The following is a 15,840-nucleotide window of genomic DNA, read 5'->3' on the forward strand; positions in this document are numbered from 1 at the left end:
TCTGCAAGCAGAGGGTGTTGTTCCATCAATAGGGGATCACCTTCAGCTGGCCGTGTCATTGTTTTCGAGTTGTTCAGTAACTGAGGCACCTCAAAGCTTGCTTTCATTTCCATCTCGCTTATAGTTTCTATATTCCCAAAATCTTTTGCCAGGCAATCATATTTGTAAGGCTTTCCTGTCTCATCTTCCCCAACATGCCAGCAGCACCTGCGTAGGCTCCGGTTTAGTTCAATCTCTGCTTTGCCCGTGGGCACACACTGCCCGGCGGGATAACAGCATCATTAACCTGTGCCTTAACGGGCTGTCAAGGCTTGTAATTTAGCAAGCCACCCAGGGTCTGTATTTCTGTTAAGTACACCACTGTGCGGGTCTGAGGCGTGGATTTATATGCCAGAGAGTGAGGCCTGTGTCAAATCAAATCCATGTGGCTGCTGCCACCTCTGTGGACAAGTAAAGAGGTAAATTCAGGACCCTTCCTTGGTCGTCTCCTTGAGCAAACTGTGATACTTTCTGTATTAATGTATTAATGATTCTAACTAAAAGTATTGCACTGAGATAGGTTTTACATGGGATCTCTACTCCATTCTGTGGCAGTGGGGGGCTTTGCTTGTGATTTCTCTATATCAAAATGATGCTAATTCTAATTTGCCAAAACTTGGCTGTAATTTCATAAGCGAACACTACACAAATTCTAATTTCCCAAAAGTAGCTGTAGCCTATTGCACCCAGGTGACCTTTTCCCAGCCCTGTCATTGTGCTCAGGGAACTGAAGGACCAGGCCCACAACAAGAGTTTTCATTGTCACACAGATGGAAAGACAAGGATTTCACCATGGATTTTGTCACAGCATGTGACGCGTCAAACAAAGCTTGAATGTGCATTTTAAGTGTCCAAAGGAATGGCTGTACCCTCTTAGCTATACTCATGGCACATTATTCCATAACATCAACCAAAGGGGAGCTGATGAAGTAACATAACTATTTATAACCCTGGAACCAGGTGTCTGGATTAACCAGGAGTTAAGAATTTATGTAAGGTCAGTATTGAATGTCTGTGGTGATATGTTTATTAACAAGATGTTGATGACCTGTTGCAAGTTTTATTTTCAGCAGGAGACAGCTCTTCAGGATGTAGAGGTTGAAATGGGAATGTGGAAAATGTAATTCCTTCATGGCTTAAGGCTAAATCCTGTGGGAAGTGGAATAGGCTTCACTGAAACAGCATTTTATCTCGTTTTCTTTTGTTTCATGATTGATAACACAAATTTGTAGAGATCAGACACTGATGTTGTGGCCTGAGATTCATTCCTCACCTCACAGCAGTGCTCACCCCTCCAGCAGCTCAGACCTGGCCCCTCTGTGGGATCAGGTTTCCTGCCAGCCTGCAAAGGCTCCATCTCAGCCCTGCAAGAGCAGGGTTTATTTCAGTGAGATAAATCAGGGCTACTTGAACTGCACTCGGCACAGAGGGCATTCGGCAATTTGCAGATTTGGGCCATATGCTCATGAGGAAAAGTAACATCTCTTTTCTTGCAAAAAAAGGGGGGTTTTTGTTTCAAGGAAAGTGTCAAGTGGAGCAAGCTGAGGAAGGGAATTTGGTGTCCCTCTGAAGAACAGAGAGAACTCTACACGTTTTCTTCCTGCACGGTTGGGGTTTTGCACGCATCGTGTCCATTGCAAACAATTCAAAGATGAAAACCTAAGTGAAATGAGGAAAATAATTATTTCATTCTTCATGAAGGGAAAAATTAACTAAAGCACATCAATGTGTCTACCACGTCATATGCCTTCTGGATAGATTGCCTCACTATTTCTAGTTAAGCTCTAGGTTTAAAAATAAAGGAATAGAATCAACAACACTGCCAGCAAAAAGCCTTCGACATTTGATATGGCAGTGTTGAAGGAATTAAGAAATACTATTTTTTTTTGGCACGCACATGAAAATCAATATAAAATACGCATTTTATTGGGGGGGGGGGGGGGGTGTGGAACCCGAAGTGAATTGTTTAAAAAATTCTAAACTAGTAGGCATGGGGCAAGCTGGTGGCACAGCATGTGCTACATTTATTAAGTCACAAACAGCATCTCTGTTAAGGAATATAACAAGCCTATGATTCCAAAGGCTTGAGATTAGCATTGATTCAATTCTACCTTGAGTTCATGCTCAGAATAAATATCTAATTCTCCATGCTGGAGAAGTATCTTTTCAGAATTAGCTCTTGTTATTGTCCGGTTTTTGTTGTTTCCTTTTTCCCAATTTCTCTAAGAGCTCGTTGACTTCTCCTATGCTGAAATGTGTCTGAATGCAGAGGAGATCTCTGGAGCCAGGTCCTCCAGAGCATCCTTTTCTGTGTCCATGTGGATTTAGACCCCAGCACCCACCCCTCCCTACATTTGAAAAATGTTTTTGGCAAAACATATCAGCCAGCATCTGTGAGAGTTAAGAAAATCTCCCAGGTAAAGAGATTTTAATTTCCAGCAAAGGAACCAGGTTCCCAGGCTGCGATTTGCTTGCGCTTCCACTGCCCTCACAAGCATGCACTGGACAGGGTTACGGTGCCTCCTGGATAAACTGGAGCTGTGTTCTGTTCTCTCTGTCTCTCTGCCTCTCCTTGGCCCTGTCCTGTGCCCAGGATCACTTTCTCTTTGACAAGCCCGTGTCCCCGCTGCTGACATGTGCTGGCATGGCCCGTGACTGGCCGGACGCCAGGGGCATCTGGTAGGTGCTGTGACCTGCAGGCTCCCGTCTCCTGCCCCAGGATTGTCTTACAAACCTCCTTGCTGGTCCTAACCCTGCACGAACCCGGGCCCCGCGCTCACAGCATGCCCAGCTTGCTTCAAAAAGAGAAATGTTTGAATTCCCGGGGCTGAAAGCGCCCCTTTCCTTCCAAATGAGCTGGATGAAAAGGAGACAGGGAAGTTGGATCTCCTGCTCTGTTCTAGGTCTGTTTCTACTGCCCCAACACACTTGATTTTGGGCCCAAATACAACATCTGCTGTGGAGATGAAGGGGTAGCAGCTCTGAGAGCCCAAACCAACAGCAGAGGATGGGGCAGCTGTGCAGTGCATCCATCCTGCTGCACTGCAGGCATTGCCAGATGCTTTAACCCTGGAAAAACAGGCAAAAAGCATTCTGAGGAATCACCTAGTGTGATACCTGATCACCCCCAAACCCTGCTGGAAAACTGTGAGGATTTTTTAATTTCAACAAGCTTCCTATGAGATTCAACAAGCTGCAGGTTCTTTGGTCCCAATGGAAGTTTGAGGAAAAGGATAAAGCTTGAGGCATCCATTCATTGTCTCTACAAACAGAAGTACCAGCAGCATAATTGCTATCCAGGGATTTCCTGAATAAAACAGACCTGGGTTTTGGCTTCTTTTACATGTGACATACCAGGGAGAATGGAAGGAAAAAAATTAGTGTGATTGGAAAGTACTTCAGTAAGTCGTATCTTAAAAATCTGCCTTTCTCTTGCAAAAAAAATTGCTGTCAAAAAGCGTGTACATTGTGGAAATAATTTTGCTTTTGATGATCCTTCCTTGTCATGGGCTGCAGATCATTTCCACCAACAGCACTGTCAGCAATGGCATGGTTTAAGTGCATGGTCCTGACAGCAATGGGGACAATCACTGAACTGAAAGGGGAGGGGAGTTAGGCCAAGCTCAGACTATTTATAAAACCCTCCCTCAGCATTTGAGCACGACTGAAGAGGAGGTGGCTGGACCTGGCCTGACCCCAGTGTCAGGACACAGAATGTGTACCCTGCTCAGCATTGCCCTGGCCAGATCCAAATGCAAGAAGCAAAAGGAGATGTTGCAAAAGACCAGCTGAAAGTCAGGCTCTCAGTGATCCTGAACTTTCAATTTCATGTGCCTCAAGCCTGGTGGTATTTCACTGCTGGCACAAATGAGTCTGATCCCATCCATCACCCTCTATGTGCTGTAGGAAGGTGTCAGGAGCCAGGACATCCCTCTGTCTGTCCCGAGCAGCCCAGACCCTGCCAGGGGGCTCAGAGACCCTGGCACTCACAGAGCCCAAAATGCCCCTCTGGGTTTGATTATGACCCGTGGAGCAAATTACCAACCTCAGATGAAGATCTGCAAGCCACGACAAATTAAGTAGAATGATAGTGAGTTTATCACAAGGTGAAAAACAGATTTTGGGGTTTATAGAATGGGCGTTCAGGAGACAAGACGGAGGGATCTGGGCATGTCCAGCCTTTCTCCTTCTTCTTCTTGGCCTCCATCTTCTGGGTGATGTTGGCACTTTGGGATTGGTTTAGAGTAGAAGCTCAGTGTCTAACACAGGTGATGGGTATTGGGAAGTAACTGTAAATATTGCACACGCAGTTTTTAGTACAAAAAGATAACACTGCCCTGGGGCAGGCAAAGTGCCTTAGATTTTCTTGCTGAGTGGACCTGGGCAGGGCAGAAGAAAGAATTTTACAGGTAAGGAACAACAAACAACCTTGAGACTGAGAAATGAAGATCTCTGGGTCCTTCCTCAAGTGCCAGGCTGGGAAAAGAGACTTTTAACATTTCTCGGGTCACGGTGACTGGCTAGAGAGCCCAACAGGAAGGCAGGAGTAGGGGACTGGCCAAGCAGAGGAAAGGCCAGGAGAAGTGACCCAGCACCTGACAGCCAGCCCTGACTGCCTGTTTGAGGCAGGAGTGGGTGCTCAGTGGTTCTGTCCTTTCTGGCTGAGCAGAAAGGACAGAATGAAGGCACATGAAGGATCCCAGACACATCCCTTGAGGGATGCAGACACCCAGTGCTCCCAGGGACGCTCGGGCTTGAGGCAGGGGAGAACAAAATTAAATTAAATTAAAAATTAACTAAGTGCACATTACTTGGCTCCCAACAGCATGCGTGTGTTTGGGTTTTCTGGGAGGGGGCAGAGCTTGGCTTCTCCCCTGGCTGCATCCCCAGCTGTGCTCCTGAGGGAGGGCCACAGCAGCATGATGTGACGCAAAGCCCTCCCCACACTGTGCCCAGGAGCCCCTGCAATGCCACAGGGATGCATGAGGGATCCCGTGGTGGAACCAGCCCCCATCCCTCACAGCAGCTCCATTATGGCACTTTAACATCTCTGCTGCTTGGGAAGACTGTGATAAAACTGAGGATGCTGACAGTTATTTCTCAGGGCTTGCCTTTTAAAAGATATTAATTTTTTTTTCCTCCCCTCTTGACTAGGCACAACAATGAGAAGACATTTCTCATTTGGATTAATGAAGAGGACCACACCAGGGTGATCTCCATGGAGAAGGGTGGCAACATGAAGCGTGTCTTTGAAAGATTCTGCCGTGGATTAAAAGAGGTAGTGTCTCAGTGAGCTCATCATTCCTGCTTGTTCACTGCTGTCAGCCCTGCTCACTGTGGTTCCCACTGAGCTGACATCTCCAGGGGCAATGAAATGAAGAAATGAAGTCACATCAGTCCACGCAACACCCCACATCAACACAGCTAAAGCAGGAAACATGGGCAGATTAATAGCTGAATTGTAGGGGAAAATAAATAAATATCCTGTAGTCGCAGGCCCCCAGCTGGTTAAAAATTAGCATTGACTCCATGATGCTCAGAAGCCTGATCAGTCTTTTATTATACCACAATTATTAAGAAACTCCTTGCCCTTACAGACAGTCATGATACAACAGGGGGACCCAACTGATCCTTGAATCCAAACACCATCACCGTTGTCTAATTAGGAAACCACCCTGTGGTAAACAAATCTCCATAACACATTCCACATGTGCACAACAACAGGTGCAGCAAGTGAAGATAAGAATTGTTTCTCATTATTTCCTCTGATCTTCTCACAGCCTTCCCAAGGACAATGCCTGGGAAAACTGTGCACTGCTCTTTGTGGCCAGAGAGCTGCTGCCACAATATACCTTTTTTCTTTTTCTTTTTCTTTTTCTTTTTCTTTTTCTTTTTCTTTTTCTTTTTCTTTTTCTTTTTCTTTTTCTTTTTCTTTTTCTTTTTCTTTTTCTTTTTCTTTTTCTCTTTCTTTTTCTTTTTCTTTTTCTTTTCTTTTTTCTTCTGTGGGAAATCATAAATGAAGCACTTTGTTTGGGTTGTTTGATTTGCTTGATTGAAGACTTTATTTGGCCCATCCTCCTGGTTCTTATTTCTGAGGCTGGGAGCAGAGTGGAAGCTGCTGAGGTTGTGCACAGCACTGAGGGTTTCGGACCCACTGTTTTGGGGAGATATGGGGGTTTGTGATTAAAATACTGAGAACTGATAGTCAGGGCTCCTGGGTATTATTTCAGTCTAGCTAATCACAGTGATAAGAAAGGCTTCCTGGGACAGGGTATGGGTTAAAACAGTTTTGCCCAGATGATCTAGGTATGACTCAGGTTGGGTCTGGGCTCAGTACAGCCCTCTCACCTGCTCTGGCACCAAAAAACAGTTGATTTACCAGGGAAATAGGTCTTACTGTGTCCCACAGGCAATATCAAGGAACCCTGGAATGGTTTGGGTCAGAGTTAGGGTTTGCAGTGGGTTTTGGGGCACAGCAAAACAAAGCCACCTGAGCTATGCTCTGCTGGCACCAAGGTGGTTACCGAGAGTTTCCAGGGTGGGATTCCAGGCACACCTGTGAGACCAGCACTGCACAGGTGGTGACAGCCCCTAGGTGCTGTCCCCAGGTTTGCCCCTCGTGCCAGCCTTTGGATGTGGGCATGGAAAGTGGTGGGGCAGCTCTAGGGAGCTGTGCCCTCAGCAGGTGTCTGGGGCAGAAAATCAGGTCTAGTTTCCCACCATCCATTGTGTGACCCTCACAAAACACAGACATTATCCTAGGAGAGTAATTTATTCTGTATCCTCCTGCAGACCTGAAGTGTTCAGCTGTATTCATAGGAGTCCTGCGAGCATGAGCTGATTTATGCATCCAGTTCTCCTCAGGGGGAGATGAGAACTGACCTGAAATGGTATTGGGTTTGCACAAGCACAGAGGGGTGAACAGAATACCAGGTTATCCAAATGGCAGTAGACCCTTGCGTTGTTCCTGCTGGTAATTATTTCACTCTCCTGTCAATTCTGGTCACAGACCTACTAATTAGAAGTCTTACCCACAGGCTGTGTTGTCTCCTTATAATGGAAGCATGGCAGTTAAGAGGCCAAATGTTCTCTTCAAGGAGTCATGACATCAGCTAGAAAACAAAACCCATGTTCAGGTCCCTCTGTTTGCTTCATAGTGTTTGAGTCCTTTGGGGACCTGTGTTGCAAACCTGGTTCAAAATTACTGATTTATAAACAAATGGCAAAAGCCACAACTCTTAAGTGAAATCCTACCTGGCTCCATGGGCCGAGGCTTTACCAAAACACCACAACAGGGAGTTCTCTGGTGAAGTGGCCAAGAGCCTGCAAGGTAATTTCTTGGATTATACTTTTTTCTGACCCAGAGATGGGGCAACTGAGAGGTGTTTTCAAAACGTTGATTCCATTTGAGAAGAGTGAGACAGTACAGATGTTATAAATCACTCCATCACACTCAGAAGTTAACTATTTGTTAATTGCAGTACACCGTAAGAGTTTCTTAGCCTGTCAGCTTTAGCCACACTGTGCTGTAGATGCCTTAAAGCCAATTATCTAAAATTACCCCTTGTGGGTCCCACTACAGTGCATCTTTCACAGTTCTGTTTCCCCACAGTATCCAGTTTTATTTACAAGGCCATCCTTTTTAACTTGTTTCTGGCTCCATTTCTCTCTCAGCAATGTCTGTCCATTCCACGGCATTTCTAAGCCAGCATTTCTTGTCTCAAGGTTTGCACACTCTGTGAGCCTTCTGCCAGGCCCTGAGAACTCTAGCAATCCATTTCCCACATCAGTAGTCATGAGAAGGCAGTGAATAAATCCTTCTGGTTACCTGAGGAGTGCCAACATTTGTACCACACCTAGACCAGACTGCACCCAGCTGCAAACTCCTGCCACTGCACTGGCACCTGGCAATCAGGCACTTGTAAACCTGCCCCTTTTTGTTTTGTTCCTGTGCCCACCCAGGTGGAAAGGCTGATCAAGGAGCGGGGCTGGGAGTTCATGTGGAACGAGCGCCTGGGCTACGTGCTGACCTGTCCCTCCAACCTGGGCACGGGGCTGCGGGCAGGGGTCCACGTCAAGCTGCCCAGGCTCAGCAAGGTACACGGCACTGAAACGGGGCAAGGGGACACAAATGTGACATGGTGTAAACGTGACACGGGCCAGCTCTCCTGGGGTGTAAGGGAGCAGAGGAGAAATGACAGCTTACATTAAAAGGACGTGTGTAACAAGGTCTGGGGATAGGGCATGGCTGAAGGAGCGTGCTGTAACGCTGCAAATTGCTGTATTTGTTGTGGAAATCAATCTGCCTAGCGGGAAGACACAAAGAGGGGCTGTACCACAAGGAGTGAGAGAACTCTCCCCCTCTGGCTGTCCTCGTGGCAGTGCTGTGAGGGTCACAGCACCGCGGTGACTCTGCTCATACACACAGTGGGAGGCACAGTGGAAACTCAAGGCTGTTTCTCCTGGCAGGACCCCAGGTTCTCCAAAATCCTGGAGAACCTGCGGCTGCAGAAGCGCGGCACCGGCGGCGTGGACACGGCAGCTGTGGCTGACATCTACGACATCTCCAACCTGGACCGCCTCGGGCGCTCGGAGGTAAGCTGCTCCTCATGGGGCTTCCTTTTGTTTGGAGTTTCCTCCCTGCTTTTGAGCTGAGATCTGTGCTGACAATGACCCGTGTCCCTCTGCTGAGCCCACTGGATCCATGGCTGTGACCGTGTTCCTAGGGGTCTGAGGGTAAGGGAAGAGACGAGGATCTGACTCCATGTTTCAGATGATTTGATTTATTTTTTTATGATAGATATTACATTAAAACTATACTAAAAGAATAGAAGGCTTTCATCAGAAGGCTAGCTAAGAATAGAAAAAGAAGGAATGATAACAAAGGCTTGTGGCTCGGACAGAGTCTGAGTCAGCTGACTGTGATTGGCCATTAATTAGAAACAACTACATGAGCCAATCACAGATGCACCTGTTGCATCCCACAGCAGCAGATAATCAATGTTTACATTTTGCTCCTGAGGCCTCTCAGCTTCTCAGAAGGAAAAATCCTAAGGAAAGGATTTTCCATAAAAGATGTCTGTGACACCATGGCAGTTTTTACTCCTTGTGAATCTGGTCCAGTGGAAATGCTTACTGAAAGGAGAACTGATAACGTGCATGAAGTGCTTGGTAAAAGCTCCTGTCCTGGCAGTGCAAAAACCAACCCTGAGCAAGCTGCACAAATATGACCATGTGCTGAGGATCCCCATGAGGGTATGCAGGTGCTGGAAGCAAGCAGGCACGGAGTCCTAACCCACCCAGGGACTCAGGCCCTAAAACAAGACTTGGTGAAGGCTGTTGTGTTCCTTTCACTGCTGAGTCACACACTTCCTCCAGGGTTACACAGCAGCACAAGGCTTCCACCCACAGTGACTGAGGAGCTGGGGCTTTTCTCACATGTCCTCTGAGAGCTGTGTTGTCTTAGTGTGAGCTGGCAGGTGTCTGCTAAGAAAGGCAGGAGCCTCCCCTGAAACGGAAAATGCAATCCCCCTACCTCTGATTTATTGTAATTTTGAAATTAAGGGTCTCTCAGGCAAAGATATGGGAGCAGGAATAACAGTTCTTCACCAGGAAAATGAACAATACAAATGCAATAGCACAAAGCAACCCACAGCCAGAGCGATCACAGCCCCTGCCCCACAGCGCCAGGGCGGTGCCCCAGCCCCATGCCACGGGGGCTCAGCCCTCCTGCAGTGCCAGCTGTGGCTCTGCTGCAGCAGGGATCCTGCACGAGGGGGGAGTTTTCCTCTGCAGCTCCAGGGCTGCTGCAGATGGGCCTGGGCTCCCTCTGGCCGTGCAGGGCAGCAGAAAGCTGCTCCTCTGGCAGGGCAGGGGGCAGAGGCTGCTGGGCTGTCCCAAAGCTCAGATTGGATCCAGGCAGGAATGCTTGGCTCCTCCCCTGGGCGGGGCATCTCCCCATGGGATGCTGGGATTGGATCAGCCCTGCAGGGACACTCCCTGGCCACGGACAGGAGACAATTAATAATGAATGGGCCGTGAACAGAAGGTGATTAATAATGAATGGGCCGTGGACAGAAGGTGACTAATAATGAATGGGCCATGGACAGCAGAGAGCTCCTGGAGAGAGGATTGGCTGTGGGAGAGATAAAGAACAACTGCCCCACCTGGGTTTAACAGATGGTGGTAGAATACACACTTCTGCTTACACCTTGCATTGCAACATAAAACATGTGTTTGAACCAGAGATTGAAATCCATTAATGATAAAAAACAGGATTACACAGCATGATGAGTTGAGTCCTGCTGACAGACAGCCTAAGCCTACACATTTTTGCTTACATGAAGAGTTCCACTGAAGTCAGTGATGCCTCCTACAGCAAGGATCCAAAGGATTAAGGCAACAGATAAGACACAAGCCCTACCTTGGAGACTCTGAAATCTAAATGAGACAAGACATACCCAAGGGGATAAGAAAAGTTTTATTATAGGATAAATTTTTTCAGTACATAATTAAATAAATGCCATTATGTGGTAAATGTGTTTGCAGAACTGAATTATGCTCCCAAAGTTGCAAGATAAAACTGTTTGTATTCCTGCTCTGTTTCAGTTACTGGTCAATGCAAACTTAATATGAAATTGGTTTTCTTATGGAGGCTGCAAATTCAGACCTCTGAATTCCCAACACAGCTAGTCTGTAAAAGACAATAAAATAAATTGCTAAGCCACTGAAATGCTTTATAGTAAAAACAAATCCCTTGAAAATCAGCAACTGCCACAATAAAGAGACAATGGGATTTAGTCTTCACACTTGGTTTCAACAAGCCAGTTATTAAAAGTTGCTAATGAACCACTTCATGGAGATTAAGAAATACCAGCTTTATCTTGCTGCCTCACAGTGCCACAGGGTCTGTGGTCCTTAAGTGTCACCTGTCTGCTGGGGACAGGGCCCTTGTTGGAACAGGTTATGAAGACACCACCACGCCTTGCCATGCAGAATTTTGAATTTTGGTGCTGCTCTGGGCCTGGAGTGCATCCCACCCCTGGCAGTGTCACTCTGATGCTTGGAGCGGCTGCCTAGAACGGGGGCTAGACAAGATTAAGGGAATAAAAGCAGGTATTTATTAGAGGCCTTCAATGGGCACAGTCCAGGCTGTCAAAAGCCTCCAATAGACTACACCCAAGGTGGTTGATGGTCATGAGTTTTTCATAAAGGTAAAAGTTTGGTCCACTTGCATTTCAGGGGTTAATCCTCCAATTACAGCTTCAGGTAATGAAGTCATTCTTTCCAGGTGTGTCCCTCTTAATTCACTGCTGTTTGCATCTGAGACAATAAGGTGTCCTTGAGTTTCAGGCCTAGAGAGGAATTGTTTTGTCTGAATAAAATGGGAAAACAGTAGGGAAAACAGGGTAGGGAGTTTAGAGTTACACACTAAAGCAGTACAGGGTATAAAAAAATATAAAATTTAGATCCCAAGGCTTGAAGTGAGGAGTGCTGGGTGCAGGATGATTCCTGAGCTGCAGGATGGGCAGGCTGCTCTCCCCAGGGCAAGGACACAGCCGGGCTTTGTGAGCCCCCTCAGGCACTGCCAATGTCCCTGCCCTCCTGCCAGTCCCAGACACATCAGGGACACCCACCCTGAGGCCCCAGCAGCATTCAGGGCTGCTGTGAACCAGGACAAGCCTCCTTTGTGCTCTCCTTGCACCAGCATCCCCCCCAATTTACTTCCACGTCTCTGGAAGTAAAGCACGGGGTGTTTGGGGCTTGGGAGCTGGGGAGACACAGCAAGGGCTTCAGTGCTTCATCAGGCACTGCCTGGCAGGGCTCAACACTCACAGCACAGCTGCTCTGTGCCCTCAGCCCCTCGTGCAGAGTGGGGAACACTGGGCCAGGCCGCTCTGCTCAGCAACACCCCGCACCCTCTCAGGGCTCATGGTTGAAACAGGTCCCTCAGCTCCTGCCTGATCACCTTGTATAGGGGCTTCTGCCTGGCTGGTTTGCTCCTCTGGAAGCACAGTTTGGTGGAAATAGCTTCATGGACCTAACTGAAAGTTTCTGCTGTTCAGGGCAAGCAGGAGAAGGGAATTACTGTGGCTTTGCACACTGTGTACTCCCTGAGCCAGAGGAGGTGTGAAGTCTGTGACCCTCCTCACTTTCAGCTTTGTCTGCTGTGGTGACAGCACAGGCCAACTTCCCCCTCTGCTATTAACAGATGAGTTAAACTCTCTGCCACTACAATTCTCCTCTTGCTATTGCAGGTGGAGCTGGTCCAGATTGTCATCGATGGGGTCAATTACCTGGTTGACTGCGAGAAGAAGCTGGAAAGAGGCCAAGACATCAAGGTGCCACCCCCTCTGCCTCAGTTTGGCAGGAGATGAAGTTGCTGGTGATGGCCGCAGCTGAGGCCAAATGTGGCTGCCTTTGTGCTGGAAAGGCACCCCTGTACATCTCTGTATAAATGCATTGTGTAATAAAACACTGCCTGACACCTCAGGTCTCCTCCATGCCTGCCTGCACTGGCACAAAGTTCTCTGGGTGCAGCTCTATTGGGGTGCACCCACACAACCACCTTGGGATGCTTTTTTGGGGGACTGCTTCCCTTTCTTGGCTGGTGGTAAGAAAAGTACCACTTCAGCTGTGCAAGAATCACAAATCTCTAATTCGATGCAGCACTTGTGCATGTATTTACAATGCCATCCTGCTTGTTTCTTCCCCGTGCCCCTGGGCTGCAGCAACCTGGCCCCAAACCCAGCAGGCAAATCAGTTTGCTGATACTGTGCATCTCACCTAAACCTGCCCAGCTCCAGTGCCCCCCTGCAGCTCTCAGCTCCAGAGGTGACAGGGTCTGCCTCAGCTGCCGCTCCCCAGAGCCCCTGAGGATGTGCTCCCACTCCAAGGGACATCTCCATGCTCACCATGGTCCACGTGCTCAGCAGCACAGCGGGAAGGAAAAAAACCAGCAAGCGCTGACAATCCCACTGATTGCTGCTTTTTTGCATATGGAAACTCAGTGTTTCACAGCCAGAACACCGGTTCCCAGGCAGGTCCCTGGGTGAGTCATATCTGCAGAGCTGTGGCTGGATAGCTGGCCCATAACTGGCTACAGACATTTTAAAGACACAATTGGAAGCTAATTGAGAGCTGGATGGTGAATTAGCTGCTCTTGAAAATCAGCAGCAGGGTGTGCTGGCTCAGAAGGAGAGCTGCAGAGTGTAGAGCTTCCATGTGATTACTGTTACTTGCTCGTCTATGCTGGGCACATTCCCTGGCATTTTGCTGCTGGCTTTCCAAATGCTGGTTAATAACAGTAATTATGCGGGAGGGAATCAGACTATTGCTGATTCTACATAGAAGGCAAATAAGCAAAACTGGAAAGGCTCCACTGTTAGCCCTCCAAAACTCTCAGGTCAACACAAAACCCAGCTGTGGGCCAAGTATCCTCAGATTTTAGCCTGTATTTTGCTTTTCTCCTGCTGATGGGCAGCAGCACAACGTCCAGTGGGCTGCCCCTTGCAAACAGCAATCCTGAGGGGCTGCTGTGGGGCTGGTGGCTCTTTCAGTGCCCTTAACGGCCTGGAGGATGAGGTGCATCACTCACCAGCCAGTCCCCTGATGGAACTATGGGGTGGTTTGCAGGGCTCCCAGGACCAGGGAGGAGAAGAGAATCTTGGCTCCATGTTTCAGAAGGCTGGTTTATTATGTTATGATATATATTATATTAAAAGAAAATGATATATTAGAACTATACTAAAAGAATGGAAGAAAGACTTTCATCAGAAGGAAGGAAAGGAGAAGGAGAAGGAGAAGGAGAAGGAGAAGGAGAAGGAGAAGGAGAAGGAGAAGGAGAAGGAGAAGGAGAAGGAGAAGGAGAAGGAGAAGGAGAAGGAGAAGGAGAAGGAGAAGGAGAAGGAGAAGGAGAAGGAGAAGGAGGCACTGCTCCAATGGTGGCATTCTGTTTTGTTGGCTTCCAAGCATGTCCCTCACAACCAAAACACTCCTCCTCACACGGCTTATTTTGCAAAGGCTTGTTGTCACCCACATTTTCCATTCTGAGACCTTTCTCTCTCTCCATGATCTCTATACAGCCAGCAAGGGCAACTCAGCCGCTTCACACGAATGGTGTGTTTTCATTCTTCATGCCACATCCAAATTACTGTTTTAAATTAAACTTGGGCAGCGACTAGTCAATGCAGGATGTCTCTGCTCAGTCCTCCTCCCCCATGACAATGCTCAGGGCAGCGTTCTGTGTGCTTGGAGCCCAGCCTGGGGATGGGGTGTGGGCAGCAGGCTCTGTGCCCCTCAGGGCCTTCAGGGGCAGCTGGACGGTGGCTGCTCTGCTCCACAGCGGCATCTTCAGCAGAACGAACTCATCCTTGTGGAGCACAGCAACAAGCACAGTTGGTTTCCTGCTGCTCCTTGAATGCTGCAGCAGGAAACAAACAACCTGAAAGGCTGTGCGCCCACACAAAGGAAGGAAAGCATACAGATAATCACTCAACAAGAAAATAGTAAAGGTTCAAAAGCTGGGTTTGCGCACCAACTCTTGACATAAAATGCTACTTCTTGTTTGTCATTTTTATTTTCCCCACGCCACAAGTACTGCACTGCTGAGACCCTCTTCTGCCAATAAACTCTTTGCTGGTAGACTCTGATTCTCTATAAATCTTTGACATTTATTTGATTAAGTGCCCCAGGAGCTATGTGCCATGCCTCAGGCACTTCTCTAATGCTCTTGACAAAGCAGCTAAGGACCAGCAGAAATAATCTCTCGGGTCAAGCTCCATCAAAGCCCAAATGCATCAAAGCCCACCTGGAGCCCACTGCTCCATTAGGCAGTTCATGGAGGGTGAGAACTGGGCAGGAATTTCCCATTACAAGGCCAGAGAAAACAGCCACTTGAGGTGAGGTACTAGGAAGGAATTGTTCCCTGGCAGGGTGGGCAGGCCCTGGCAGAGGGTGCCCAGAGCAGCTGGGGCTGCCCCTGCATCCCTGGCACTGCCCGAGGCCAGGCTGGACACTGGGACAGGGGAAGGTGTCCCCAGCCAGGGTCTCTGCACAAACCACAAACAGGACAGGGCTGTTGGGAACTGCCTTGAGCTGTTTGATTTTCCAGCATCACTCTCAGCCCATGGCTACGGCAATGGAAGGTGCCAGCAGCTCACATCCCAGGCAGCAGACACAGAACTCAATGTCACAACTCACTTTATGAGTTTTGTGACCAATCACACAAAGCAAAAGCACACTGACAGTATTTATATCTGTACACTGTATATTCTATATTGACAGTAGTTCTGTCCAACCACTACGAGCACAGGTACCTTTGGTTAAACAATGCTGGCTTATTTCAAATGCAATACCTGCTTGTGAGCCTTCAAACACAACGCACACAGCTCCATTATTAAGCTTCAACCTTCCTAATATCTTGCTAGATAAACTTTTCTGCAGCTTAGGGAGTTATTCTAGACAAGCATTAATGCACAGACCATTGCTCTATTTGCCCTTGCTTTTCTACAGTTTAAATAATTTTTCTGCTGCCCAATCTCATGGCTGCTGCTTGGCTCCCATCACAGTTCTGCTGTCTCTGGGGCCTTTTGCAGCTTTCCCAAACCCTCTGATTCTGTGGATTCCCACAGAAGGTGACCCTGCCATGGCAGGGGTGGCACTGGTGGGATTCAGGGTCCCTCCCAACCCAAACCAGTCTGTACCTGCAGCAGGTGCCCCTGATCTCACCTGTGACACCTCACACCTGCAATCCTTGGCTGCCCCAACAAAACTGACAATGGGCTCTGCACCTTCATGATT

The 15,840-nt window shown here is 48.0% G+C and overlaps 1 protein-coding gene across 1 annotated transcript in view; it reads left to right on the forward strand.

Moving 5' to 3' along the window:
- CKMT2 (creatine kinase, mitochondrial 2) overlaps positions 1 to 12,526 on the forward strand; it is a 35,447-nt gene extending 22,921 nt beyond the window's left edge. The window contains exons 7-11 of the mRNA XM_059492002.1: positions 2,633 to 2,718; positions 5,194 to 5,317; positions 8,002 to 8,136; positions 8,509 to 8,634; positions 12,297 to 12,526. Of these exons, the coding sequence (XP_059347985.1) occupies positions 2,633 to 2,718; positions 5,194 to 5,317; positions 8,002 to 8,136; positions 8,509 to 8,634; positions 12,297 to 12,416 (591 nt within the window). The 3' untranslated portion in view covers positions 12,417 to 12,526. The remainder of the gene's footprint in view (positions 1 to 2,632; positions 2,719 to 5,193; positions 5,318 to 8,001; positions 8,137 to 8,508; positions 8,635 to 12,296) is intronic.
- Positions 12,527 to 15,840: the final 3,314 nt, after the last annotated feature.

This window comes from Ammospiza nelsoni, chromosome Z (assembly GCF_027579445.1).
Source record: "Ammospiza nelsoni isolate bAmmNel1 chromosome Z, bAmmNel1.pri, whole genome shotgun sequence".
NCBI classification, from domain to species: Eukaryota; Metazoa; Chordata; class Aves; order Passeriformes; family Passerellidae; genus Ammospiza; species Ammospiza nelsoni.